Source organism: Protomyctophum bolini (assembly GCF_963924005.1).
Source record: "Protomyctophum bolini genome assembly, chromosome: 22".
Taxonomy (NCBI): Eukaryota; Metazoa; Chordata; class Actinopteri; order Myctophiformes; family Myctophidae; genus Protomyctophum; species Protomyctophum bolini.
Genome location: NC_137883.1, coordinates 9,210,756 through 9,238,411, shown reverse-complemented (window position 1 = coordinate 9,238,411; position 27,656 = coordinate 9,210,756). Strand labels below are relative to the sequence as shown.

Sequence of the window (27,656 nt, the reverse complement as noted above, 5' to 3'; positions counted from 1 at the left end):
TTATGTGAGGACAGGTGTTCAATCCGTCACATGTGCCATTTGTGGCGTGCTTTCTGCACTAATGGGTAGCTTGCTATAGACTAGGGGTGCACCGACGTATCGGCCGACAATCGGTAGGGGTCGATGTTTGCCTTGTCGGTGCGTCGGTGAAATTTATATTTTCAATTTTTCATGGGTGTATAAGTCATAGAGCCAGAGGAAGGAGAGAGATGGTAGGGTATAGCACTAAGCCCTGTTAGCCATGCAGCCTATGTTTCATGAGCTGTGGTGGCTTGTTAGGCCTGCACTCTTTCAATTAGGGGTTTTCCCAGCGGTTAATTTAACTGATGTGTACAACCTTTATTCAAATAGTTGCAAATGTATTATTTAAAAAACTGAGCACATGTATTTTTGATCTATGACAGCCTTTTAAAATCTATATAATATTAGAATTTTACACAGCTGTGCTACCAGTCTGAATCTGGGTCAAATAAATTAAGCAGCAGTAACTGCCTATAAGCTCCCCTATTCTCAATATTAAATCAAAAAGACAAAATACTTATGTTTATTAATTTTTTTTTTAAATTTTGCACAAAAAAAAACATGCTCGACAGGAACTGTAACCAAATAATGGCCCGGTGCAGTCCGGTGCAAAAATAAATAACGGGCCTACTGCAAATGGCAGCCTAGTTCCTTATAAACGACGGGGTCCAAATCGATTTAGCATATTATTAACAGCCCGGGCTACCATTTGGAAAAATACGGTATACAAACTTCGGCATCGGTGACTATCGGCCAAGAATGTCCACATCGGTGCACCCCTACTATAGACATTATGAATTACCCTACTATAAACATTATGGTTCTACTGAGATGGAAATTGCAATGCAAACCTAATTATTACTTACTTGGAAATGGTGAATAAAACTCCTGGAGGAGAACGGGGATAGAAATACCTGCTGGCTCGGAGCAAAATTAGCCAAGTGACACAAAGGCTGAGTACCGGTAGATTTTAATGACCTTAATTCGATACTTGAGTTTCCCAAAGCACTGCGTTTATTTTGGAGAAAAATGTGAAGATCCACCATAGTGGAGAGCGAGCCACAGGCCTCAGGAGTTGCAGCACTTTGGTAATTGGAAGGTCCACGGTTCAATACCCGGCTCCACTTGGCATTGTGTTGAAGTGTACTCTTGTGCCGAACCCCAAACCGCTCCCTATCAGCAGGTTGGTGGTGCTTAACCCATTTAATCCTGAAGTCTTCTAAATCATGAACATTTTCTGAAAAACCTCATATTTCTATATCGGTGTTTCTCAATATTTCATGTCAAGGACCCCCAAAAATATATGTAATAGGCTGCCGACCCCCATCTGAAAAGATGTTGTTGAGAAGCAAAGATTTGAGTTAAAAACATTTGCTCTGAAATAATCAACCGCTACGAGCTTGCAGATCTGCTATTTTTCAATAGCTAAAGTATAACATAATGCTTAAAACACCAAAAGGGGTTCCCGCCCAGAATGGGCTAACATGGCCATTGGTGTGTGAATGTAAAGGATACATTTTAAAGTGCTTTGGATGAAGGCACTATATACTGTAAATCAATGCATGCAGGCTTGCAAGTCACTTTTTTTTGTTGCCCCATATAAAAAAGTCTGCATTCCCAACATTTTCAATCCTCAAACGTCATCTTCACCTAAAACGTTACAAAGTAGATCTACTTTGGTTACTTAACCAATCAATGGTATCTTGATATCTATACCAAGTAACCTTAAGAAGATGTGTGACGCATCGCTCTTAAAGGCTTTTTGATATGAAGCATTAAAAAGTGAGTGGCAATTAAGCCTTCCGTTCTTAAAATCATTCACTATGCTCTATATTTTAGCACCAAGATAGCAGGGTGTGCTTTAATTTGATCTTGACTATAAATGGGAGAGATGAAAGACTCGTACACTAAAAGAATTAAAAAAGATGAAGAATGAATCCTTAGACAGAGACTAGGAAAAAAAACGATTCTTTATTTTATGCATGCTCAACCACGTACTAAATTCCTTAAAATGCATAAGTCATAAGACCATTGTCTGTGTCGTATGTATTTTAATGGAGACAATTGGAGACTATTTTTTTGGGGTGGGGGGGGGATTATATGTGACCCAATTAAGTTCATTACGTTCATTTCATTTATCTTTAGGTCAATCCACCATACGAGTGCATTGAAAGGCAGTTGGGATTAGATTACATAAATGTTCCTAATATCTGCAGGGTACAAATGAGAGAATTTCCAGTGCAGGTCCACAGTACAAAGTACACAAATTCTGGGCTTTTATACAGTAGTGTTGCACTGTATATTCTTTCTGACATCAAACCAAAGCAGATGGGTCTCAGATGGGCTGCCATTTGACCCACCTGTCATCATTCATCTATCTATGAAGCTTTGTGCTGCTATTAGGGTCAAGGCTAATAAATACTTAATGGCACAGCCCTTTTCGACGTGTGTAGCATGACAAAAGTGCTGTATTTATAACTGGTTGTTGTGTCTGTGTGTCATATCATTGAATGTCTTTGTACCGGTCAGTCAGTCAGCGAAAGGTTTGAACAACTCGATGGATTATTTTTGCCAGTTGACAGCAGCAGAGCATCAGAACCAGTACAGCAGTGCTTTTAAACATTTATGCGTTTATCTCACACACGCACACACATTTACGCTCGTGTGTGCGCACAGTGCACACACACACTCGCACCCGGCCACCCCCATATATATCTTTTTGGAATGTTGGAATGTTGTCCTGCCGCTCCTGGCCAAATGGAGAGAAATGGATTTGAGTTGTGTTCACCGCGACATTGCTGCTGATGATGAAGCACCATTCAAGGGAAGCATTGCCAAGGAAGAGACAGAGTTCTGCGTTGCCTGCCCTGAGGCCCAAAACACAAGCACGCACGCACACCGCGCGTCTTCAGCATCCCGCTTCTCCTCAGGCAACTGTGGGGAGAACTTTGTATTGTGTGCCCAGATGCATTCTTCCCATTAGGTCTAATGTAATGTCCACTTTAATGGACCCGCAGAAAGCCTGTCTATAAAACACAATGGCTGGTACACAGTTCGTTTGTACAGGGTCAAAATGTCGCTGTGCCTTCTAATGTCACCTCAAAACTTTGTGGAAAATGTTTGTGTATGCATGTGTGCGCTTTTGCTGCTATCGATGTGGTTCCAAACCTTGTCTGGATCAGGGCCCACTTGAAAATCTAGAAAAGCATTTGCATTTAATCCGAGGACCCGAAGCCAAGTTACATGATAAACGTTGGGACATTTTTTATTTGTGCAAGAGTAAATAGTGTTTGAATGCATGCTGTGTTGTTGTATTTGCTGTCTGAAGAATAAAAAACGAAGAAGAATGTGAAAATCGATTTATCCATCAATCGATTGTATTCCAGCCTGGCTCAATGGAACTGACATACTTTCAATTCGTATTTATGTTTTTTTTTTCAAGGTTTTTGTATATTAGTAATGTTATATTGTTATGTTCGATTTATTGCAGACCTACTTGCAACATCCTGAAAGCCTGCCAGGGGGCCTGGGAATCGCTGACGTTTGTGCCTGTCATGTTTGTTTGAGAGTCTCATGCTCAACTCTCTCTCTCTCTCTCTCTCTGTCTCTCTGTGTTTGCTCCCATGTAGATTTTCATTGGAGAAGTGTCCATGTATGTGATGAAATCGACGAGGGAAGCTCTCCTGGCCCAGGAGAAGACTATACTGACCGGAGACTGCTGTTACCTCAACCCCCTCATCCGGCGCATCGTACGATTCATAGGTAACGGAACAAACAAACGAGGGTTAACGAGTGGTGACATACAACCACATGAGGCGATCTACCTGCAAGCTTTCGTCATACCTGTAGGTAGCAGAGAGAGTAGACGTGGCAGTAACTCATACTGCCTTCACAAAGTGCAGGAAGTAAAGTACGCAAAGTGTCAAACTGCTGAAAATGTGACCAGACGATTCTGCCATGCTAGAAAATGTGTTTCAAAGAATAGAACAAATAACTAAAATGACAAAAAAACAAATAAATCGTTGCTCAAAATGAACCTTATACTGAGAGGAAAAGGGAAGTCCTTGGGCTTAACTTCAGCCACACACTCACCCCTGTATAGTTGGGGTTGGCTTTATTGGGACATAATGTTAGAATTAGTAATAAAAATAGCCATATAAGGACAACGCTGACCGGTTAGTTAATCCATTAATGGGTTAAGCCCAAGGGTTTCCCATTTTCTCTGTAGAATCTACATATTGTTCCTTGGATACACCTGGAATGAATGATTTTACTATGCCATACTGTGAGCACCCAGTATCGTCGGTACTGCATTGCTTCCATCCAAGTTCCTGCACGTTCCATTATCAGCACAACGGCATCACCCATACAGTATATCAATAGAGCCATTCCTTCATTCAAGCGATTCGATTAGGTTATGTTCCTAAATGTGATCGATGTGGCATGGCACATGCTAAAAGCGATATAAATCAGTGAGGATGGACCGTGTACACAACAGCCTGTACAGTGAGGATGGACAGCGTACTACACAACAGCCTGTACAGTGAGGATGGACAGCGTACTACACAACCGCCTGTACAGTGAGGATGGACAGCGTACTACACAACAGTCTGTACAGTTTCCTGAACTTGTTGCTTGGTGTTCAACACCATCTACTGGAGGATGATGAAGTGAACAATGATGGGGATGAAAGCACAACAGGTGCACATACACAGTGAAGTTCTGTTTGTATACTGTAACTCTGTATACCAGCCAGCGGCCCACACTTTTTGACTTGAGAGCTACTTTCAAAATGACCAGCTCAACATCTACTGACCAAAATAATGATTACCCCTTTGCTGGAAATAGTTACATAAGACACACTTGGAACAGGAAATAGAGAGGAGAAATGGAATTGGTAGGTTTTATTTTTTAAGATTATTACTTTTGGCTTTTTCTGCCTTTATTGATAGGTTGAAAGTAGATTGACAGGAAATGGGGAGAGAGATAGGAGGGAAGGCAAAGGCCGTCGGGATCGGGAGTCGAACCCGCGGCACGCCATCAGGCTGGCTCAGCTGCCTAGGTGCCCAGACGGTTGAGCTAACCGGCCGGGCTGTTGGTAGGTTTTCTTGTATATAACTTTGTAATGCTGCTGATGTTTGTGCGCAACACTCTTAAACAATTTATTGCATTGTGTGGTTTGAGCTGACAGGCCCTATTTATGTCAATCATGTCACCTTAAAGGTAGAGTAAGTGATTTCACTCAAAAAACCTTAGGTTTCGTTTTTGGCTGTGGGACCTAAGCCTTCGTCCAATCAGGATAGAGAGTCAAAAACGAAAGCTAAGGTTTTTTGACCCCCAGGGGTTAACTGGGGACAGGGAGGAACTCCTTATATGGTCAGCACACTCTATAGTAGAGAGGATTATCACAACAAAACAAAAAAATAAGTGATATTTGAATTAAGTGAAATCACTTACTCTACCTTTAATACAAGTGATGGATTATATATATTTATATGTTTTTTGTAGTCTACCTTTGTGATCTAGATCACGATCTACCTTTTGGGCACCCCTGCTGTATACAAATAAACCTGTAATATTACAGGTTTAATTCTATAATAATAATAATAATAACTTAATTTACTTTAATTCCGATTGTAGCACACTCTTTTTGATTCACAATCGGCGACATCACTTGGCTGTGTTGCTATGCTCTGTGTATACAGTATACTGTTCAAATACTGGCCATATTTTTTATTTGACTGATGTACTGTAAGAGTAACTGGATGGGCACAGTGTTGGAGGGAGGGCGAAATCCATTTGACCCGACCGCCGCGTCGGTCGGTAAGTCAGAGGGTCCGACGCGGTGGTCGGTAAGTCCGACGGGTCGGTCGGTAAGTCCGAGGCCCGTTGGTAAGTCCGACGGTCCGACGCGGTGGTCGGTAAGTCCGACGGGTCGGTCGGTAAGTCCGCCGGTCGGTAAGTCCGACGCGGCGGTCGCAGAGCCCTGCGCGGGAGTGATTTATTGATCCCGCTCCCGTGGAATTTCAGCCCATTCCCACTCCCGTTCCCGTTGCAGCCCTGGCGACCGACCGTCGAACTTACCGACCGCCGCGTCGGTCGGGTCAAATGGATTTCGCCCTTGCGGCAGTGTTGGATGAGAAGCCTTTTTGCTTCACCTTTGTGTAAGATGGTTGAGTCCAATTAGTAATCACTACATGGGTAAAATATTTATAAAACTTATATTACACTAGTATAAATTTACAGTATATATATATATACCCATACAAACAGTATATGCTCGCTATCGTTAAACTATTGTCTAACTCCTATCATTCACGGAATACTGGCTCCTGTGGAATTTGTAGTTGCCAGCTTTCTCTCTTTTCCCCTCTCTCGCCTTCCTCTCAGCATTCGGCTTAATTTCATAATTATTATAATTTATACTATTTACGGTGTGTACGACCGAGTATAACTCTATTCATCCCCTTCTCTGTCTCACTTCTCTCCTAGCTTTATCTGTGTCTCTGTGTCCATCTCTCTCTCTGTCTCCATCTCTCTCTCTCTGTCTCTCATTGCCCTTCACACACAGTCTCGTACCCAACACCGCTACTACCCTCCAGGCCTGGTGAATGAGCAGACAATGCAGAGTAATTTCATGGCTAGGCAGCCCAGATAATCAGCAGTCATATTTCACAACCCGGAAGAAAGCACACACACACACACACACACACACACACACACACACACACACACACACACACACACACGGTCAAACTACTACAAACCTCACTGGTGCCAAGGGCCCAAGGGTCTGCCAGTGCAGGGGCAATCACTAATGTTAGCCTTGCCTTGCCTATCATCTCATGTTTCTTAGGGGGCATTGAGAGAACATTATTTGAGAAAGAGGGTGCTCTTGTATTTCTATTTGTTATTTGGAGTGCATGTTGTCATTATTTGATCATTAGAACCTCCTTTCGGCATCTAAAACTGCAGTCAAGTGAGGCACGGTTTGTAAAACCATGACCGTTGGTATTTGCGCACATAATGGTGTAATTATGGTGGATACATAGCTCGGAGTCTCTTATAGCTGGCTAATTCCCAACTTTGGCTGTTCATGAAAACCAGGAGACTATTTGTCAATAGCTCATGGACAAATGCAATTCCTTTTCAGGACATTCAATTGTGTTCTCACATTACATCTAAAGACTTTATACTGCCCATGTCCTAGCAATGCTGGGCAAAAAGCACGTTAACATTTTGCAAGAACATGCTTTAATGTGAATATAACTATGGGAATATAGTATACTAATAAGTTATATTCCCATTAAAGTATTTTCTTAAATTGGAAGACGGTGTGCATTAGTTTTTCCTGTAACTCGAAATGTATAAAGAATTGTACAACATCTTAAAGTACGTGAAAACCGTACCCTAAAGTACCCTGAAACAGAATCTAGACAAGAATGAGAGGCACACCTCACTTAATTGACCACAGTCCATAACGTGATTGATTCTGGTACCTGCATTAAATTAGCACCCTTGATTGCTGTTTGTGATCAATAATTGGACCCAATTACAGTTTGAATTACAGTGGTGTAAAGTAACTAAGTACATTTACTCGAGCACTATACAATTTTGTACTTTGCTTGAGTGGTTCCAATACTTTCACTTCTACTCCACTACATCTCAGAGCCAACGTTTTTACTTTTACTACACTACAATTATTTGAAAACTTTAGCTACTTTGGAGATTTCAATTTATTAATCACTTCAACAATATGTACATTTCGGCCATTTGAAAATAGCAGATCTACAAGCTCGGCTATTTAGATTTTGTACACATTTTGAACTTCTGCAATATGATACTTTTAGTGCTTTAAGTACATTTTGATGCAGATACTTTTATACTTTTACTTGAGTACATTTTGAATATAGGACTTCTACTTGTAACGGAGTACATCTACTTTTTAGTACTTTTTCCACCACTGCCTATATATAATTATACCAGTTGTTTAACACTAAATGGTAATACAATAGTATCCCTGACCTATTTTAAGGCTATACAACTTCTTTTTCTGTTTTGCCCCGTGTAGGCTGTTAGTTTATCTATAATTGTTTTTCTATAATGTACAGTATTAGTAGAGATACTTATAGGTACTGTGTCGGAAAAGTATCGGTATTGGCCCTTATTTGTCATATCGGTATCAGCGAATAATGTAAGGGGTTGACACTGGCGGGTAAATTAAATGTTGGGGCATGTGGAGTTTGCTTTCGAGTTGCCCAAACTGCAATGTGAGTGAGCAGTCTGCTATAAACGCAACACGAGAGCACGACACTGGTATCGGTATTTGGTATTGGTATTGGCTAACACAGAAATGGTGGTATCGGGATCGGTGTTGTGTACATCATCTTTGTGCTACTTCATTCGTTGCTTGTGTTCTCGTGTGCCCCAGGTGTGTTTGCGTTCGGCCTGTTTGCAACGGACATCTTTGTCAATGCCGGCCAGGTGGTCACCGGAGGTCTCTCGCCGTACTTCCTGACTGTCTGCAAGCCCAACTACACCGGCACCGAGTGCCGCTTCAACCACCAGTTCATCATAAACGGCAACATCTGCACCGGCAACCCTGTTGTGGTGGAGAGCGCCCGGCGGTCATTCCCGTCCAAGGACGCTTCTCTGAGTGTCTACTCCGCAGTTTACCTAACGGTGAGCAGACTGAGCAACGCACACACACACACACACACACACACACACACACACACCTACCTACTTACTGTTATTCATCTTGTCCGATGATGGCAATCCTGTCTCTGCTACTTGTGGCTGTAGAGATCAATCCACACTGTATGCCACACAAGCATGCACATACAAACACGTATGCATGCACGCAGCCACACACACACAGACACACACACACACACACACGTGCGAACACTAATCTGTGTTTGATCAAGGAGACAGGTTGAATCTGAAGGAACAGCTGGCTTCTTCCAGGTCCATAAAGCAGCTCAGAGGTTATGTTGGATTAAATGAAACTTCCAGAAATTACATTGGATCCCCAATCTGTGGGGCGGGGTCACCAGCTGGTCGGTGGTCTGGTCATGCACCAGAAGAGGTCAATATGAGAATGTTTCGGAGCAGTCGATGCAAGTTCTTCACTGCTTTTGGTGTGACTTCTGGGAATGTCTGGCTGTGAGGCAATGCAAGGACATCTATTCGGACAGTGGTTCCCAAACTTTTCCATTGCTAAGGACCCCCAAATAGACATCACTTCTGGCTGCGTGTCCCCTATTATTGATTGCTTATTGAAAATGCAGAAATGTGTATACAGTATTAGTGAAGACAATGCTGAGTGTGACGAAGCCATAGGATCGGCGATGGTGACGTCGGTAATATTAGGGTAGAGTGAGTCTCCTTTAAATTTCTCTGTCTGAGAAATGTCTACAATTCTACAAGCTTCTCCATCGTTCCCGTTCAGGGTCTTTTGATTTGTTTCCCCTTCAAAGAGTTACAAACAGTACACACAGCAATACATTTCCATTGGGTTCGATTCTGTGTCTTCTAAAACCCTTCAATTCAATTACATTGTTAAGGATGTCTTTGCAACATCAGTAAATCGTCCATTTGTTGATTAGATTTGTCCTCCGTTTCTATAGACCCTGATACGCAATATCAGTTTTTGTATCAATATAAGCGATGATCATAATCAAACGTTCAAAACTCGCATTATGGGAATACTTTGACGAAAACATTCCATTTGAGTCGGAGCTTTTTCCCCTGCGTCTCATCATGTTGCTCGTTAATGTTAATTGTTCATTCTTAATGTTTATGAAAAAGTTGATACGTGTATCAGGGCCTTGTGGGACGGAAGGTATTGGGTTTGATCTGTCTCAATCCATCCTCCAATGAATGAGAATGAAGGTCTTTGCTGTTCTGTTCTGTTCTTTTGTTTTGTTTTGTGCAGGACACGGTGAGAGTGTTTTCCTTAAAAACCCCATGGGACACATCACAGTGAATCAAACTGAATCACCTGGCGTTTCTTTCCATTTAAAAGTCTCTTAATCTAGTTTAATTTAATATAGTCCATTCTAATCTAATCAAAAGTCTCTCTACCCATTTCAGATGTACATCACCAGCACCATCAAGACCAAGTCCAGCCGCCTTGCCAAGCCGGTGCTATGTCTGGGCACGCTCTGTTCAGCCTTCCTCGCAGGCCTCAACCGGGTCTCGGAGTACCGCAGCCATTGTACGGACGTGGTGGCCGGATTCATACTGGGGTCAGCCGTTGCTCTGTTTCTGGTAAGCATAGGAGTGGAGAGGAGAGGATGTGGATGTGAACTGGGATCAGCTGTTGCTCTGTTTCTGGTAAGCATAGGAGTGGAGAGGAGAGGATGTGGATGTGTACTGGGATCAGCTGTTGCTCTGTTTCTGGTAAGCATAGGAGTGGAGAGGAGAGGATGTGGATGTGTACTGGGATCAGCTGTTGCTCTGTTTCTGGTAAGCATAGGAGTGGAGAGGAGAGGATGTGGATGTGTACTGGGATCAGCTGTTGCTCTGTTTCTGGTAAGCATAGGAGTGGAGAGGAGAGGATGTGGATGTGTACTGGGATCAGCTGTTGCTCTGTTTCTGGTAAGCATAGGAGTGGAGAGGAGAGGATGTGGATGTGTACTGGGATCAGCTGTTGCTCTGTTTCTGGTAAGCATAGGAGTGGAGAGGATGTGGCTGTGTGGTCGGGGGATGAAAGAAAGATGGAGACGTGGAGTTGGGAAAGAACGACAGAGAAAAAAATAAAGGCAGCACTCACTTCATTCAGGTTATGAAACGTTGGTGTGGCTCAGGCTGTTAGAACGTATCCATCCGGCTTCTTTTTTTTCTTGCCTGTTTATATTTCGTGTCTTTTCTTATCACCCTACGGCCTACGCCAATGGTGCAAGGAGCTTTATGCATCCAGTTGTGTCGGAGCATTAAATGTGACCAGATTTGACTGAGAGCCTGCCATCACGCAAATTCCAGCTTCACCAGAGGAGAAAAACTTTTTCCCCCTTTTTTTTCAAAATGAGTTAATAGCACAGACGGACTCTTCGCATACTAGAGCATGTCTGAAATAAGTGTCTGAAGCTGAAGTCGACATGTAAATATGAAATAAATGCTTAAACATGTAGCTAGGTGTAATGTTAGAGACCACAGAAGTGAACCTTTCAAGCCTGTTTTATCAACTCGCTGTTTTCTCAAACTGGTGGGTCAAACTGAACAACCAATATGTCAATTTGAAGCTATGATTCCCAGCTTCCACATGACATGACAAAACAAGTCCAATGGCAGTCCCTCAGTCAAATTTGGTCACATTTGTCACAAATACAAAAATTATCTCCCTCTCTAACTGCATCATGAGTGCATGCGCTTGTCAGACACCCACAATTCACCAATAATGACGTGACGGACTAAGTATATTGTAATTCCTCTTTGGGGTAGAAGAATCTTTAATTTCCCCCCTCCTGCTCAGTTGCCCCACAATCTCCATGTGTCGTGCAGTGAGTGGTTGGCCATGACAGCATCCAGCTTCCCCGCTGCTGCACCACCACCTCCAACCTGTCCAGAGTAGCCCCAAACGCTGGCACTGAGCCAGCCTTCCTGACCAGCCTGTTCAGATTTATTGTGGCCCCCAGCACTGTTGTGACCCCCCTCGTAGGCAATCTGTTGAGTGCCATTACAGTCTCATAGAACATCTGCCTCATCTTGTTACAGCCTGCTCTGGCCTTTGCTGTGTAGAGAGCATCCGAGTTGTCAGACCAGACCAGTACTTTTTCAGGTGGTAAATGGTAAATGGTGCATTTATATAGCGCCTTTATCCAAGGTGCTTTACATAGATTGTGCATTGCATTCACACAAACATTCATACACCGATTGCGGTGGAAGCCATGCAAGGTACCAACCAGCAATTTGGGGTTCAGTGTCTTGCCCAAGGACACTTCGACATGTAGACAGGAGGAGCCGGGATTCGAACCGCCGACCCATGGGATCATTGGACGACCTGCTCTACCTCCTGAGCCCCCCCCAGATGCACTCCCAGGAACTTGTAGTTGTGTTATTTTAACATTGCTTGGTCTGCAATGCTATAGTATATTTCAACACAGACCATCGTCTTGTTAGTTTGTCTGCATTGAACGCAATGTCGGATCGTCTGTAAAATTGATTAAATGTAAGTCCGAGGCGATCGTTAAGGTTAGAAAATATAAAAACATAACTGTTGAAGTTGAGACTGGAGCCTCTACAAGAGAAAGAGCGAGTGCATTTTCTGGCACCAGCGGCAGCAGTCCGACACCCTAACCCCAGACCTTAACCCTGACCTTACAGGGAAGCCACGGGTGATTTTTAACCGGCAGCGCATGTCGGGAACCACAGGTGGGTTCTAACCAGCGACGCTGACACCCTATCAAAGGGCTTTATTGGCATGAGAAAACATACGTTTACATTGCCAAAGCAGAAAGAACAATACAACGATACAGCAATACAATCAGAACAAAAATTATGTACTTTGAAGGTCAGAATCTTCAATCCTATCCCAGTGGTTCCCAAACTGTGGTGGGCGAGCGCCTTCTAGGGGGTGTGCGACATGAAAAGGCTAATGGTGGTGCTATGGTTTAATTTAAAATATATTAACATATTATGCCAATGTATGGCATAAGTATATGCAGAATATAGCCTATGCTGCATAATTAATACATACTATATATGCCATAGTCCAGTTCATATGTGCATATATGTGGATAAATAGGAAATATGTGTGTCTCTATATAGCTTATGGAGTTTATATTTCCATGTGGGGGGGTGCGTCAGGTTTGGGAACCGCTGCCCTATCCCTAACCTCACAGGTGATTTTTAGGCAGTTGCGATGTCTGCCGCGGAACGGACCGACACTGCCACGGGCAGGTGCCTCCCCTCCCCCGGGCATCCCTGCGTCTGATTGCCGGTGCCTTGAGAATGCAGATCGCTCCTTCTGGCCCACTGCACATATAAGACAATGTTAGGGACCGGAAAAGCACTGTTTACTAATACTCCACAGCACGACACAGTCCTTGCCTAAAAGCAGATCTACAAGTCAACATCCTGACCCGTCTGGTGCAACAGTGCATGCATAGATGGAGCACAATGATGTTAAAATGTACACAATATAAACCTGTTGGTGAGTTTATAGATACCAGTAAGACGCCCTGAGGAAGAGGTCGCGTGCACGCATCCGGCTGGGTGAGCATTGCCGCTTTGGCATGGGGCAGTTAGATCAACATATGGAATGAATTCTGTACTGGCCATATATGGAGTCTCTAAGGGTGGCAGCGGGGGCATCGTCTTGAGTGTACAGGGTTTGATGAGGTCAGATCAACATAATGGAATGTCAGGTCAGCTCCATATATGGATCTAAGAATGCTAGCGGGGGCAGTGTCTTGAGTGTACAGGGTTTGATGAGGTCAGATGGAATGGAATAAATTAATGGAATGGAATGGAATAAATTGGAATAAATTCTGTATTGTCGAGGCATGACGGACCGACTGACGAGCTTTGCAAGTTTTCATAGTAAAATGCGACCTACAGTCGCAATAAAATGTCCAAAAAAATAGCCTACCGAGCTCATATTTAAATCTTGTATTAGTTTAGCTCGTTTTTCCTCCATTCAACTTCATCATTAGACATAATAGCGGGACACAATTTATGCAAATTAATTCATGTAAATAATGAATTAGACAATTTTTTAAAAACGTTTTTTGAGTAGCCTGAGGATGAAAGCTATATTAGAAGCACACAACCAGGGGGACCCGGCCCCTGTGAGACCGAGGCAGACAGACACCGAACCAGAAGGCACAACCAGGGGGACCCGGCCCCTGTGAGACCGAGGCAGACAGACACCGAACCAGAAGGCACAACCAGGGGGACCCGGCCCCTGTGAGACCGAGGCAGACAGACACCGAACCAGAAGGCACAACCAGGGGGACCCGGCCCCTGTGAGACCGAGGCAGACAGACACCGAACCAGAAGGCACAACCAGGGGGACCCGACCCCTGTGAGACCGAGGCAGACGGACACCGAACCAGAAGGCACAACCAGGGGGACCCGGCCCCTGTGAGACCGAGGCAGACAGACACCGAACCAGAAGGCACAACCAGGGGGACCCGGCCCCTGTGAGACCGAGGCAGACAGACACCGAACCAGAAGGCACAACCAGGGGGACCCGGCCCCTGTGAGACCGAGGCAGACAGACACCGAACCAGAAGGCACGGCGGAAACCATGGAGGTCCACGGAGAGAGACACAGAACATTATTAAATCAATAGGAGCGATTCCTCTGTAGAAAGGTGCTCAAGAATATAAATGTCAAGGAATGGAGCCACGCGATGCGTGATAGACCATTTTACGGCACAACCCCCACCTAACGCCCCCACGCGCAGTCACGCGTGCACAGAGAGAGAATCCCCTGTACATTCACCCAGGCCAACAATCCTTTACATCTCTGCCCAGGCAGGTTTATAATTCCCTAATCACTTTAAGATTCTAATCACTGCACGCATTTCTTTTTCCTTTGCAATATTTTTCAAAGTAAAGGCTATTTTGGATGTCAGCAATTAAGGGATATTATTCTAGTGGGTCCCCGGTGGAGGAACGAGTAAAATGTTGAAGGATTTGAAAAGATACAGGAGGGAAGGGAAGCCCATTTCTGCTGAGGTTCCAGCAGTAACGGATCAGATAAGTCTGTTTCAGCAGAGAGGCATGTGTAAGGTTGGACAAACATTGCAGGAATAAGATGTGATGGAGAACAAAAAGTGATAAGCCAGAAGAAGCACTGCGCCGACACACTGTAGCTAAGTTTACACTGTAGTCAGCCGTCACCCTGTGGTTGAAAAATAGGAGACTGTGTGGAAAGGAGAGGAGGAGGAAGGTAGTGTTGATTTTGACAGCAGTTCGTCTAGTTTTAGTTGACTAAATAATCATAAGATTGTGGTCGTCTAAATCTACAGGGTCTTGATGGTGTCGTAATGATGAAAATGGCAGATCTACAAGTGTGACGCGTTGTGCACTTGTAGATCTGCTATTTGCAACCAAGCCTATGACTTTTTATCTTTTAGTTCTACTGAATCTCTTTTCCACTAGTCTCTCCTGAACATTTTAGTCTAGTTTTTATTTTTGACGAAATTGTCAATAGATTTAGTCTTAGTTTTAGTCATCGTAGCTTGGGTTTTTTAGTTTTTATTTAGTTTGTCAGAAAAAAAAGTCGACAAACATGTTTCTTTTTATTTATTGACATATTTATTGACAAATATTGTGAATATATGGACTATTAAATAATACTTTGGTATATTTATATTTGGTTAATATATAGGCCTGTAAGATTCATTTGACCTTTAATCTTTTAAGGGGAATTACTGATACTGAAATTTGCTGTTGCTGAGTTGTCGTGCATGTGTTCAATTTGGTGGTTGCACTGTGGGACACACAAACATTCTTGCTTAGGGCCACCAGAATCCTATAGGGCCGGCCCTGCTGTCTTGATTACTATGGCATTGTCTGCACGTTTGCAATTTCACACAATAATCAAATTCTAATTGCTGAGTGCATTCATGCTTCTCAGAGGATGGACCCTACTGATTTCTGTGGCCCTTCCCCTTGCACACAACATATCTCAAAATTGATTGGGCAGATTGGTATGAAACTTGCTCAGCAGACTGATGCTCCCTGGAGGATGATTTATTATCTGTCCTGTGGCCCCAACTCCGAGTCCCAATGTCAACTGGGCACACACAACATACACAAGTCTTATTACAAACTGGTGGGTCCTCTTAGCAGGAAGGATGAAATGTAAGGGGAGAGAGAGAATTGAGAAAGAAGGAGCAGGGGGAAATGAAAGAAGAATGAGTGTAGATATTAAGGATTGAGACAAATGGATAAGGCTAGAGAGTAAGAGAGAGTGAGAGAGTTCTCCATCATCCATAAATCGAAAAGGATTTATGTAACCATCTCAAAGGCCCCATTCCATCGAGCCACCAGTGGATTCTGTGCAGTGGGGCAGGGTGCGGTGAGTGGGTGTAATTGGGGGTAGAAGTGGCTCATCTCTAACGTATTGATTTTAAATAAAATTCAAAATAAATTATTTTTCCTCAACTTGGCAGTTGAGCTGACATCACAGCAGACCGTACAGTTTACTGTACACCACAGAATCAAAGTGTCTCATGTTTTATAGCAGGGAAACGGCTAAGATTACTACAGAATGTCTCCCCTTTGGTTCAGGACGCAAGATTGTTTTTGTCTGGTGCCGGGAGGGAGCGCTTAGTAGCTAGTAACGTGCGCCCACGTGGGCGGGGCTTTCTCACTCTCTCTAATTATACAGCCACAGAAACCAACTTGGGCAGCCACCTCGCTAGTCTAGTGGTCTTGGTATTTTAATTCGAATCCATACCTCACGAGTTCAAATCCTGCTTCTACCACTGTTTTTTCCAACAAGTGCAGACTACTTTCTTACAATTTGTCCTACAACTGCAGACTACCCTTTTGGACAATACATTTGTTTTTGTGAATTTAGGGTTAGGTTTAGGCATAGTTTTGGTGAGTTTAGGTTAAGGTTAGGCATATAGCCACTTGTGTGCGGTCCAAATGAACACAGCACACACTACCCTACCCCACTGACAACCAATCACAAGCCGAGATCCCAGCACCATCCTAGGAAAAAAGATCTCACGTTCAGGACAGCCTATAGCCTATAGACCTGGTTTGGTTCAGTGGACCATGGACAAGTTGCAATTGTTCAGAATTAGATTTCTGAAATATATTATCAGTGCAATGTTGTAGTGTAGTATAGTTACATGTTGGAACGGTGACCAGGTTGTGTGCAACCATTTTAGAAGTGCATTATTGTGTGGAATTGGCAATAATTATGAGCATAGCAACAATAATTGGCAGAAGGGCGTTTACAAAGAAGCTTATGAATATACAAATCCATAAACTGTGGAAGTGTATAGGTTTATTATTATTTATAAGGCCAGACAGAACATGGTCATATGGAGGTTTTAAGTTTTAAGATTTCAAACGGCATGTGAAGTTTTGACCCACACATTTCCCAACATATTTATCCTAACTGAAGGGGCAAAGGTAGCGATGCCACTGTGTGGTAGTAGAGCGAGGATTCTTGCTCCAAAACGGGATCAAAACCGCTCTCGTACGCTTGCCTGAAGGAGGACAAGTTCACGCGACTCTGACTCATGACTGAGTATCTAAAGCTGATACCGGTATACGTAAAACATTTGATTTAAATTCAGCAGCTGCTGCTCACCGCCATGACATGGAGCATTGTCGCAAATGAAAGGATTCCATTACACATTTTAATTTCATTTATCCACTTGTGCAACGCTAAAGCTTAATTTGTATGGTATTGCTCCGTTTGTCTGTCTCTGTCTGGAGCTAATCTTGCAAGCCTGTTCGGCTACAAGTATGCCAAAGAAAGGACCTCCATCCTATTTTTAGAATGAAAGAAATCCAATGGGGTTGAAACCTAGCCAAAATATTCATAGATAACTGAGGTCATTGTGGAGTCTGAGACCCACATTGGGGATTTGGAGCCAACTCTTGTGGATCTCAAAACCTGACGATTCAAATATATATTTTAGCCTACAATTATGTTGCTGTTAGGCTATCATTCGAAATAGCCGTTTTCTTTTATCATATGCCCAAGAGACTGTAATTATTGCAAACATTCTGGCCAGCAGTTTCAAACCCTTGTGCGACCTCAGTGTGAATAATTGATGCCATGGTTAGGTGGAATCCTAGCTTTTTGGGGGAACAGCTCTCGAGTTGATTGAGGAGGTGGATTTGGTCTTTAATGGACTAAAGTCATCCTGCTTTTTTTTTTACTGGTGAATGTTTGACAGTTGGCAGTATTAGTGCTAATCATGCCTTGCTGTACTTCTCTCTGTGTCGTACAGTTCCCCAGATGAAGCACAGCTGATAGCCAATCACCCGCTTGGCAGTGCACATAATACTGAATTTCTTCCCTTGGATCTGGAGTCTATGAAGCAGTACAAAGACGGTGTAGAGCACTGTTTCCTAAACAGTGGGTCGGGACCCATTTGTGGGTCGCGGACACATTATTATGGGTCCCTTATTTTCTTTGAGGGGCGCTAGCCCCTCTTATATTCAGCTACTGTATAGTGTAGATTTAGGTCCTAACACAAACATTAAATGCCATTGACAATGAATGGCGAATTTACGTCATGTGTCTGAGCAAATTGGCAATTTTTGTCCAACACAAACATTAATTTCCCATTGACAATGAATAGAGAATTTACGTCATATGTAGACGAGTAAATTGGCTATTTCGGTCCTAAATTACCCATAACAATGAAGCAATAGATAAGAGTGCCCCTCACTTTACACGGGTGTGATTTCTTTCTTCCTACATTTAGTTTTTAATCATTGTTTCAAAACCTTTAAAAAAAAACATTACCCAAAAAAGCTAAATGTTAAAACTAATTCTATGATTATTATTATTATTAAGACATTCCATAAAGTATGAAACAAATGTTTAAGAAGTAGTGAAAATAGCCGATCTACAAGCTCACATTCACGCCACGTTGTGAGCTTGTAAATCTTCTATTTTCACTAGTTTGGGTCCCAGGCAAACATCTCTTTTGGGTCACAGTCTAAAAGATTTCGGAACCACTGTACTATTGGGCTACACTTCATGTGACCACCGTGCTCTAAAACTAAAAGAGTTAAATAACTCAAACTATAAAACATTTCAAAGTAAAAAGTTCCAGCATGTGTCTCCACAGTCAGCTGTTAAGGTGCGTTACCCGTTCAAATCACATCAAATAACGGTAATGGGTCGCACACACCAAGACTGCATTTCAGTAATTTATTCTTGCATTTTGGACAGGAGACAAACGTTTCGGCTATCCAGCCTTCATCAGTGTAAATCAGCCTTCACTGATGAAGGCTGGATAGCCGAAACATTTGTCTCCTGTCCAAAATGCAAGAATAAATTACGGTTAATTAAGGTCGCAAGACCGTAACGTTGCTCTCTTTAAAAAGAAATGCTCTTGAACCTGGCAAGTGGCGGTGTACGGGTGTCCCTTCTTTCTCCTATGCTTCGTCACCATCGCACCTGCTCCAAATTGTAGAGGGCTGTTCACGGAGCATTATAACGATAACTATAATTACATCATTCGCCATTCTCTTCTGAGTTTGAATGATTTTTAATTAAACAATTAAAACTATGTGTGTATATCTTCTATAGTTATCATTGTAGTTTCAATGCTTGGTGTGAGAACTTATTGCACAGACAATAAACAGAAAAGGTATAAAAAAAGAATCACGGCACTGCCTTTTTAAATAGACCAACAATACTAGGAAGCATTTGTAAGACATAAAAGGGTCCCCCCAGGCAGGGGATAATCAGCAGGCATGATCAGGTCAGACCTCTGTTTGTCTGTCTCTGTCTGGAGCTAATCTTGCAAACCGCTAGACTGTTCGGCTACAAGTATGCCAAAGAAAGGACCTCCATCCTATTGTATTTTATTTTTAGAATGGAAGAAACCCGATGGGGTTGAAACCTAGCCAAAATATTCATAGATAACTGAGGTCATTATGGAGTCTGAGACCCACATTGGGGATTTGGAGCCAACTCTTGTGGATCCCAAAACCTGACGATTCAAATATATATTTTAGCCTACAATTATGTTGCTGTTGGGCTATCATTCATGCATTGAAAATATATATAGCCGTTAGACATAAAGGGGTCCCCACCAGGCAGGGGATAATCAGCAGCCATGATCAGGTCAGACCTCCCTTCACCTCCTTATCGCTAATGAGGTCGCCTTATACAGAACAATGTAGATGAAAGGGAATAGGTGCGTGTGTGTGTGTGTGTGTGTGTGTGTGTGTGTGTGTGTGTGTGTGCGTGCGCTTGCGTGCACGGTGATGCGCCACCCCTAGCACCTGTAAGAGACGAGTTAGACAGTTAGATTGTTGTCAGGCACAGTATTTCAAATTAATATTTGCTTTCCATCTATCCGGAAGTCTCTAATCCACCTGCCGTTTGTCAGAGCTCTTTGACGGTTTGGCAGTTCCAGGATAATGATGGTAAATGCAGTGGTTGTAAAGTCACAAAGTACATGTATTGTACTCAAGTACAATTTTGAGGTTCTTTTACTTTATACTTTTACTTCTACTCCACTACATGTCAGAGGCAAATGTTGTACTTCCTCTCCCGCTGTCCTCACTTCCCTGGGTCAAATTGCTGTCCTGTCCAAAGGATTCAATAAAAATGCCATAAAAACATTCATCAAGAATAATACAAAATATCAGCACACCCTGTGCTCCCGCGGTGATGAAAAGTACATTCTGACTGGACAGAAACAATAGCGCAATTGGCAATTAATAACAAACTTGTTAGGGTGGAATTGTAAATAAATAAAAGGAACAGTGCACCAGTTCACCGAGCGAGGCTGCCAGGTACAGTGATGTGTCATCAAGATGTAGCGCCGCAGAGCTGCCCCATTGACTGTTAATTAGACTGACTTTGGGGGGGTTTATGCAATGTTTGATTGAGCTTTCACACCCAGTTGCACTTTATAGAGAGGCAATAAATGATCTGATCCAGAAAATCTAACCATATTTTCCCCCAATATAACCCTGGGTAAGGAGGGAGGTGCATATGGGGCCTGCTCTCATACTCACTGGAACTGTATATCTTTGTGACATTGCGGATTGGCAGCTGTACTCATTTCTAAATGATAAGGGAAAATATGAAATAAGCCAGACCCATTTTGTGCAAACAAACTATCAGCTGGGTATTTGTCAGTCGGATGCCGGGTATGTACAGTATATCACATACACATTTACCTTATTTATTCACAAAGATAAGACATTTTCTTTAATTGAATCAATACATTTTACCGTCTATGAGGAACTGACGCTGAACAAAATGGTATCCAGTTGGGTGAGAACATGAGACGTGCTGCTGGCATGCCTCTCTTGCTCTCTTTGGTACACAGCCAGTTCTGTTTTGATTCCTTTGCGCGTGGGTAACCTCCAGTGTCTCCTCAGCTGTGATTTCCACAAAACCACCCGCATATATATAATATAATCACTAATAGTATTACCAGTCCTTGTTTATCCCAGGTTATGGTTGACATGGTGAGCTTCTACAGCAGAAAGGGCGCAGTCATGGTGACGGCTCGGCACACACACTTTAGCTCGCATTGATTGGTCAAATGTCATAGCAGCCCTTGTGCTAAAGGTTATCAGATCTTAAACTTGTGCCGATTAGTCAGCTGCCACGGCAGCTGACAAATCAGAGCGTAGAACATGGATGAAACTCGGTCGCCAGACACTGGAGTTTATCTGAGTGCAACGAACCTAAACGGAGCAGAAAATATAAACCTTCGACATTTTATAGAATCCCAGTGGGACTACCATTACGATCGCTGGCGCAATTCAAAGGGATGAACACACACACACGCACTCACACACACACACACACACACACACACACACACACACACACACACACAGCTTTTGTTGTCTGTGAATAAATAAGCCTATGGGTGTGTGATAAATGATTGCCAAGGCATTCGTCGTTGCTCGTGTTTATCCAACCGAGGACAGGTGTATCAGCCTGAGCCAGTGGTTGGACACCCAAGTGGAAATCGATTGGGTGTGTGGAGGTGAAGGATGCATTGTAGCTGAAGGAGGCATCTCCATTGGCATCTTTCATTGCACATTTCCTGCCCTATTACCCTTTCCATGTTTCTGTTTCATTTTCCATTTTATATTCTAGTCATGTCACGCTGTTCTATCAATTTTCCAACAATGTTTTAATAATGTTTTATTAGGGTTCTGTTCGTGTTACCGGCTGGTATTAGCTGTCCCTTAATGTTGCAGTTTAACATTAACATTCTCTTAGCAATAGCATTGTTGTAAAGCCCTTGTAAAGCGCTTTGGGTATTTAGAAAAGCGCTATATAAATCTGAGCTATTATTATTATTATTGTCTATTCACTATTAACCTTCATGTCCTGTCTAGGCATAATGTATAGCATTATACTTTTCTTTTGTATTTTTTTTCTTCTATTTGCTGTGTTTCTTATGCTTTCCTTTCTTCCTTTCCAGGGCTTATGTGTGGTGAACAACTTTAAAGGTGTCCACAGCACAGCGGCTAAACAGAAGACTGAGGAGTACCGCGGTCTGCCCCTGATGACGTTCCCTCGCGTAGAGAGCCCTCTGGAGACCCTCAGTGCACAGGTAAGGGCCGATTCATACTCCTATTTTACCGCTGTTTCGGCGCTGTAGTGCCGAAATGATTTCGGCTCGTCAGAAATTTTCAGTAGCACCGAAGAGACTACTTTAAGACGGTACCCGCCCCCCCCGAACCTCAAATGACGTCAAATTGTAGGCTCTATACAGAGCCGAACCGACTTTTATTCGGCTCTAAAATAGGAGTATGAATCGGCCCTAACCCCCAAACTGTTGAACCCCGTTATCTAAACCTGAACACAAATCGCACATACCTGACCCTCCATAGAGAGAGATTGGATACAAAGTATCCAATGTCATTCACAGGTCACCCTGAAGGGCCTGTATTATCCAAAGGTAACAACGAAACGATTTGAATGATGCTTACGGTAATGAAAGTAGTACATTAATTAATTCATGCCAGGTGTGCATCATGCTCGGCTTGGAAAACACTAGTAGGAAGTGTTAAATAAGTCTGAAAAGACTGCATTGTCTATTTATTTTATTTTTGCCTGTTTAGCTATGGCATACTGCAAATGCCATACGGAAAAAATAAAAGTAACACAGATTGACAATGAATGAGCCAGGTGCTCTGATTCTTCGATTAGACTGCGATCTGTCATTGAATTGAATCATAAAAATAAAATAATACTTAAAATAAAAACAGACCACTGGACCACTGGAAGTCCAATAATGGTGTAGCTTCACTGCTGTCTAATATTTATTTCTCTGATGCCAAGTTACTAAGTGTGCATTTCGTGAACAAAGCTGCACTAATCATATTAGGAGGATGGCATCGTTTGCGGTGATAGTGTCTCATTTGATTAAATGGAAAATATAAATCTTCATCAATACTCCAAATCAGATTCACCGCATGAATTAGTAACTACAGTCCAACTTGAACTCTTCAGTTCAGTTTTCTTTGCCATTTCCTGGTTTTGTAGACTCACTAGACTGCTGTTTGTTTATGCACAGACGTGGCTTGGTTTGGTGATGCCGATCCATGTGATTGGTCCCCTCTTCAGGGAACATACACATGCTGTGCAGGCCTGGAGGCAAACAAACCCTGATATTTGAAAGATGCTCTTTTGGAACTATTGCACAAATGATGTCTTATGATTCAAATATGAAATTTCCATCCCTTGGTTCCCATTCTCTCTCTCTCTCTCTCTCTCTCTCTCTCTCTCTGCTTTCTTGCTTTCTTTAACTCCTTTCCACACACAGAAATAATTATATATATTCAAGAAGACATACAGACTGCAGGCAAGCAACTATACTGCTACTTCTAACCACCTTTACTTTCCTGTCTCTCTCCATCAGTTACAGTCTCTTTCATATAATTGTATATATTCAAAATGTCACACAGACGACAGGCAACGACACTGTACAGTTACTTCTAGCGTTCTTTACTTTTCAGACCCTCGTTAGAACAGGGTCCCCACACACTCACACAGACATGCAGGTGTACACACACTCACACAGACATATCACGTTAGAGCAGTGGTTCCCAAACCTTTTCATGTCAAGGACCCCCAAATTGACACTAATTAGCCCCGTGGACCGCCCCATTTTAAAAGATATGCCAGGGACCCCCATAAGAGAAGATCTTTTGACGGCTCTAGCAGAGATTCTCAACCCGTTTAATTCCAAGTACCCCCTGTCTGACATGCATTAGTCTACAGACCCTACAAGTACCCCCTGTCTGACATGCATTAGTCTACAGACCCTACAAGTTAATTTAACTCAGCGTGTACAAATTAACGGGTCCATGTGGTTCCATCTGTACACTCCATTTGTACAGTTACAGACCCATAAGGGTCCATGTGGTTCCATCTGTACACTCCATTTGTACAGTTCCATTTGTACAGTTACAGACCCATAAGGGTCCATGTGGTTCCATCTGTACACTCCATTTGTACAGTTCCATTTGTACAGTTACAGACCCATAAGTAGGGTTGGGATTCGTTAGGATTTTAACGGTTCCGGATCCTTCCCGGATCCCTCTTAATGGTCCCGGTTCCTAACGGTTCCCTTAACGGATCCTAATATAATTTTTTTCCCCTTTTTTCTGACATACATTATGCTTATATTATAACTAACCTAACCAAGTACATAATAAACACAAATTAATTAATTCAATTATTGAAAATGCACTTTACAATGAGGTGGCACTATTATTTAAACTTCACCACCACCACCAGCAGCATAGCCACCACAACAATATCATTGTTGCAATTTGTACTGTATATTGCAATTTGTACTGTATATTAAATATACAGTACAAAATAATGATATTGTTGTAGTGACAAATTTAATATGAAGGACTCCTTACCCTAATGGAAACAAGCCATAGTGCTTTCTTGGATTATAGCAGACCTTGTATTGAACTGTAGGCTACGTTCCTGTGCAAATTGTTTATAAAGTAATCAATCTATGGCGGTATATGCACCTAAACGCTGGGCTCTCAACAGCCACACGATTCATTTAGAGCCAAATCAAAAGCAGTTGAGTTGCATAAGTTGTAAAAGTAAGTGCAGACAAATTGATTTGGCTCTATAGTTAACGTGATTCATAAAATACAGTTGTACAATACGCCTAATGAAAAGCTCTGTAGACTTTAGTAGTTTTTATTTTCCATTACGTTACTAGCCTGGGGAAAGTAAACCAGCCTTGCATCAGATCGTCCCCCGCTGGCTATGGTGGAGCTGTGGGGAGAGCGGGCACGGCTTTCCGCATGGCTCTCAAACGCGATGTGTAGGCATATTGATTTTGAGATGTTTCCTCTATGTTCACGTGGTACAAGTTGCAACAACCTTTGCTGGCAACTATCGCATTTATTGCACTTTGCGTGCTCACTGCTCAGCCTCAGTCATTTCCCTCTCTGTTAACCACACTTTGGCGACATACTGTCCCACTCGCTCCACAGCGGTCGCTGAATGCACAGAACAGTGGGCGTATCCTCCCCGACCCCACTCACTCATGTAGGTGGGGTGACGTCACCCCAGGCTCTGCTTGCATGCATGCACAGACACAGCGGAGCTAAATGACAACTGATGAGATCCGTTTGGGGAACCGTTAATAAAAAAACGATTGAACCGGTTCCGGATCCGCAATGTCGGAACCAGGTCTGAAATGGACCCGGTTCCGAATCCCTACCCTACCCATAAGGGTCCATTTGGTTCCAAACTATCATTTAGCTGGGGACCCCCTAGAACTCCCTCAAGGACCACTGGGGGTCCCCGGACGCCACTTTGGGAACCACTGTGCTCGAGCACCAGAAGGTAAAGGTCCACCTTTTCGTCCTATTTTCATTCCTTTTTTTCCCTCCCTATATGCCCCCCCTTCATTTTTCCCCTCTCTTCCTCATTCTCTCATTTTCCTCCCTCTACTTTTCCTCCCTCTCCTCCCATTGCTCCGCCCCCCCCTCTTCCAGAATCACTCTGCGTCGATGACGGAGGTCACATGACTAAGGGGGCAGCACCGGGTCACGTTTGCGTCTCCTCAGCACTTCCAGACACAATGACGAGGACGTGTCCCGCGTGGTTCCACATCATCATCAACTCAACAACATCCATCTGACAGACCTTGGGGATACAATGCTACCCTTGTCTAATCATTTCAAAGTAGTCACGGTATGCTTGATTTAACCTGCCAACACTCATGGACTGAAAAGGAAAGAAATAAGTACAGCGGAGGGGACGGAAATGTACCGATGCATGGGTAACTCGAGCACAATTTTCCGTTTTAGATAATAAGAAACCATTAGCATTGGATTGAAGATATTCTTCCTCTCGGAGGTGCACCGTCTGTAGTTAGAGGATGGTGTTTTGTACATTTTGTATGAGCGAGTGCTGTAGCCTCTCCTGATGGTGTTACATCGGCACACTTCCTGTCAGCTGACACACACACTGTTTTACATCACATCCAGTCAGGTGACTTTGCATCACCGCCGCCATCTTGCCCCCGAACCCAGTCTGAAAAGAATAATAATAATATTATTAATAATATAGAAACAATTGATGTTGTTGTTCTGTGATGTTTGTCATTTGTACAGAAGAAAAAAAAGGGAAGAAGAAAAGAATATTTTTTTTTATTATTATTTCCTGTACATAAACTGACCGTGTCAGGTCGTATTTTGTAAAGACGTTTTTTTTTGTTAATCTGTAGGATTATTTTACGATCCGTTTGGACCCGTTTGCCTGCTGTAAAACCTGGATATGTTTTGGTATCGGTTTGTAAGTGTTTCAGGGAGGGATGTCCCCCTCCCCCGCTCCCCTCCTTCCGCCCCTCCAGAGGAAACCACAGGGCGAGTCGGTTACGTCAACAGAGGTGGACTTTGGGGTATTGTGACTGCACTGTGCCATTTTCATGTTCACGTTCACGTGGAAATGTGATGATAAATGTGAAAACCCACTTGCTGAGTGTGTAATGTGTCTCCGTCTCCGTTTCCCTGTCATGTTAAATAGTCACTTCTCTGCCGTACGGTCAGCAGTACTGTATATACAGTATACTCACTGTATAAATAAATCTTATTTGGGAATACGGAGTGACATACTGTACCATACCATTAGCCCTGTAGTAGGAAGCCGACTTATGACTCCTTTGCATTTGTGCGCGTGTACAAACACACCCACGCACGCACCCACCCCTCTGCTCCTCAACCCACCAGTGAATTGTGACGCAATGTTGTGATTCCATTTTTCTTCGTCCCTATTGGACGATAAATCCCCCAGCATGAAGAGAGAACACATACATGATGTTTTATATAGCCATGATTTGTATGATATTCTTGTTATCATTGTGATTATGATTGTCCTTTGTTTACAAAGCAAACAAAAAGATGGAATTGCATTTCATTTGAAAATGCGGCATTTATTTTTTGTTTTTCTCGTTTTGTCCCACAAAATAAATGGTAGCAAAACGTAATGGTGTGGCATTTGGTTTCATTCTTGCTGCAGTCATTGTTTGTAATACAGAAATGCATGTACGCCACTGTGCATGTAGTGCTCGTGCTGCGCGGTGGTAATGTGTATATATACCAGTGTCTAGGGCTTAAACTCCACGAAGGTGTATCCGGCTTTGTCGAGTGTCTATTCGAACGCAATGGGCTATATGCACACACTCCATTTTGGAAAGAACTTGGGCCCTTCCCTACTTCCTTCACAGGTGTTATCACGGATACTAATGAATGTTGCATTCCGGCCAAACAGTCCGGGTGCTGCTTTTGTGCATGTTGGCTCACTGAAAACACTCTGAAAACACTCAAAGTGTCCTTAAGTGTGTTCCAAATGTCCCTGTACAGTAACTCTGAGAGTGTACAAATGGAACCAAATGGCCCCGTACAGGCGTGTACACTACAGTAACTCTGAGAGTGTATCAGAAAATG

At 43.0% G+C, this 27,656-nt stretch overlaps 1 protein-coding gene across 2 annotated transcripts in view; it reads left to right on the top strand.

Annotated features, from left to right (window-relative positions):
- plppr1 (phospholipid phosphatase related 1) overlaps positions 1 to 27,134 on the top strand; it is an 88,517-nt gene extending 61,383 nt beyond the window's left edge. For both annotated transcript variants that reach the window (XM_080755857.1, XM_080755856.1), the window contains exons 4-9: positions 3,651 to 3,783; positions 8,453 to 8,703; positions 10,120 to 10,296; positions 22,148 to 22,279; positions 23,495 to 23,533; positions 25,704 to 27,134. In XM_080755857.1, coding sequence (XP_080611983.1) covers positions 3,651 to 3,783; positions 8,453 to 8,703; positions 10,120 to 10,296; positions 22,148 to 22,279; positions 23,495 to 23,500 — 699 coding nt within the window. In that variant the 3' untranslated portion in view covers positions 23,501 to 23,533; positions 25,704 to 27,134. The remainder of the gene's footprint in view (positions 1 to 3,650; positions 3,784 to 8,452; positions 8,704 to 10,119; positions 10,297 to 22,147; positions 22,280 to 23,494; positions 23,534 to 25,703) is intronic.
- Positions 27,135 to 27,656: the final 522 nt, after the last annotated feature.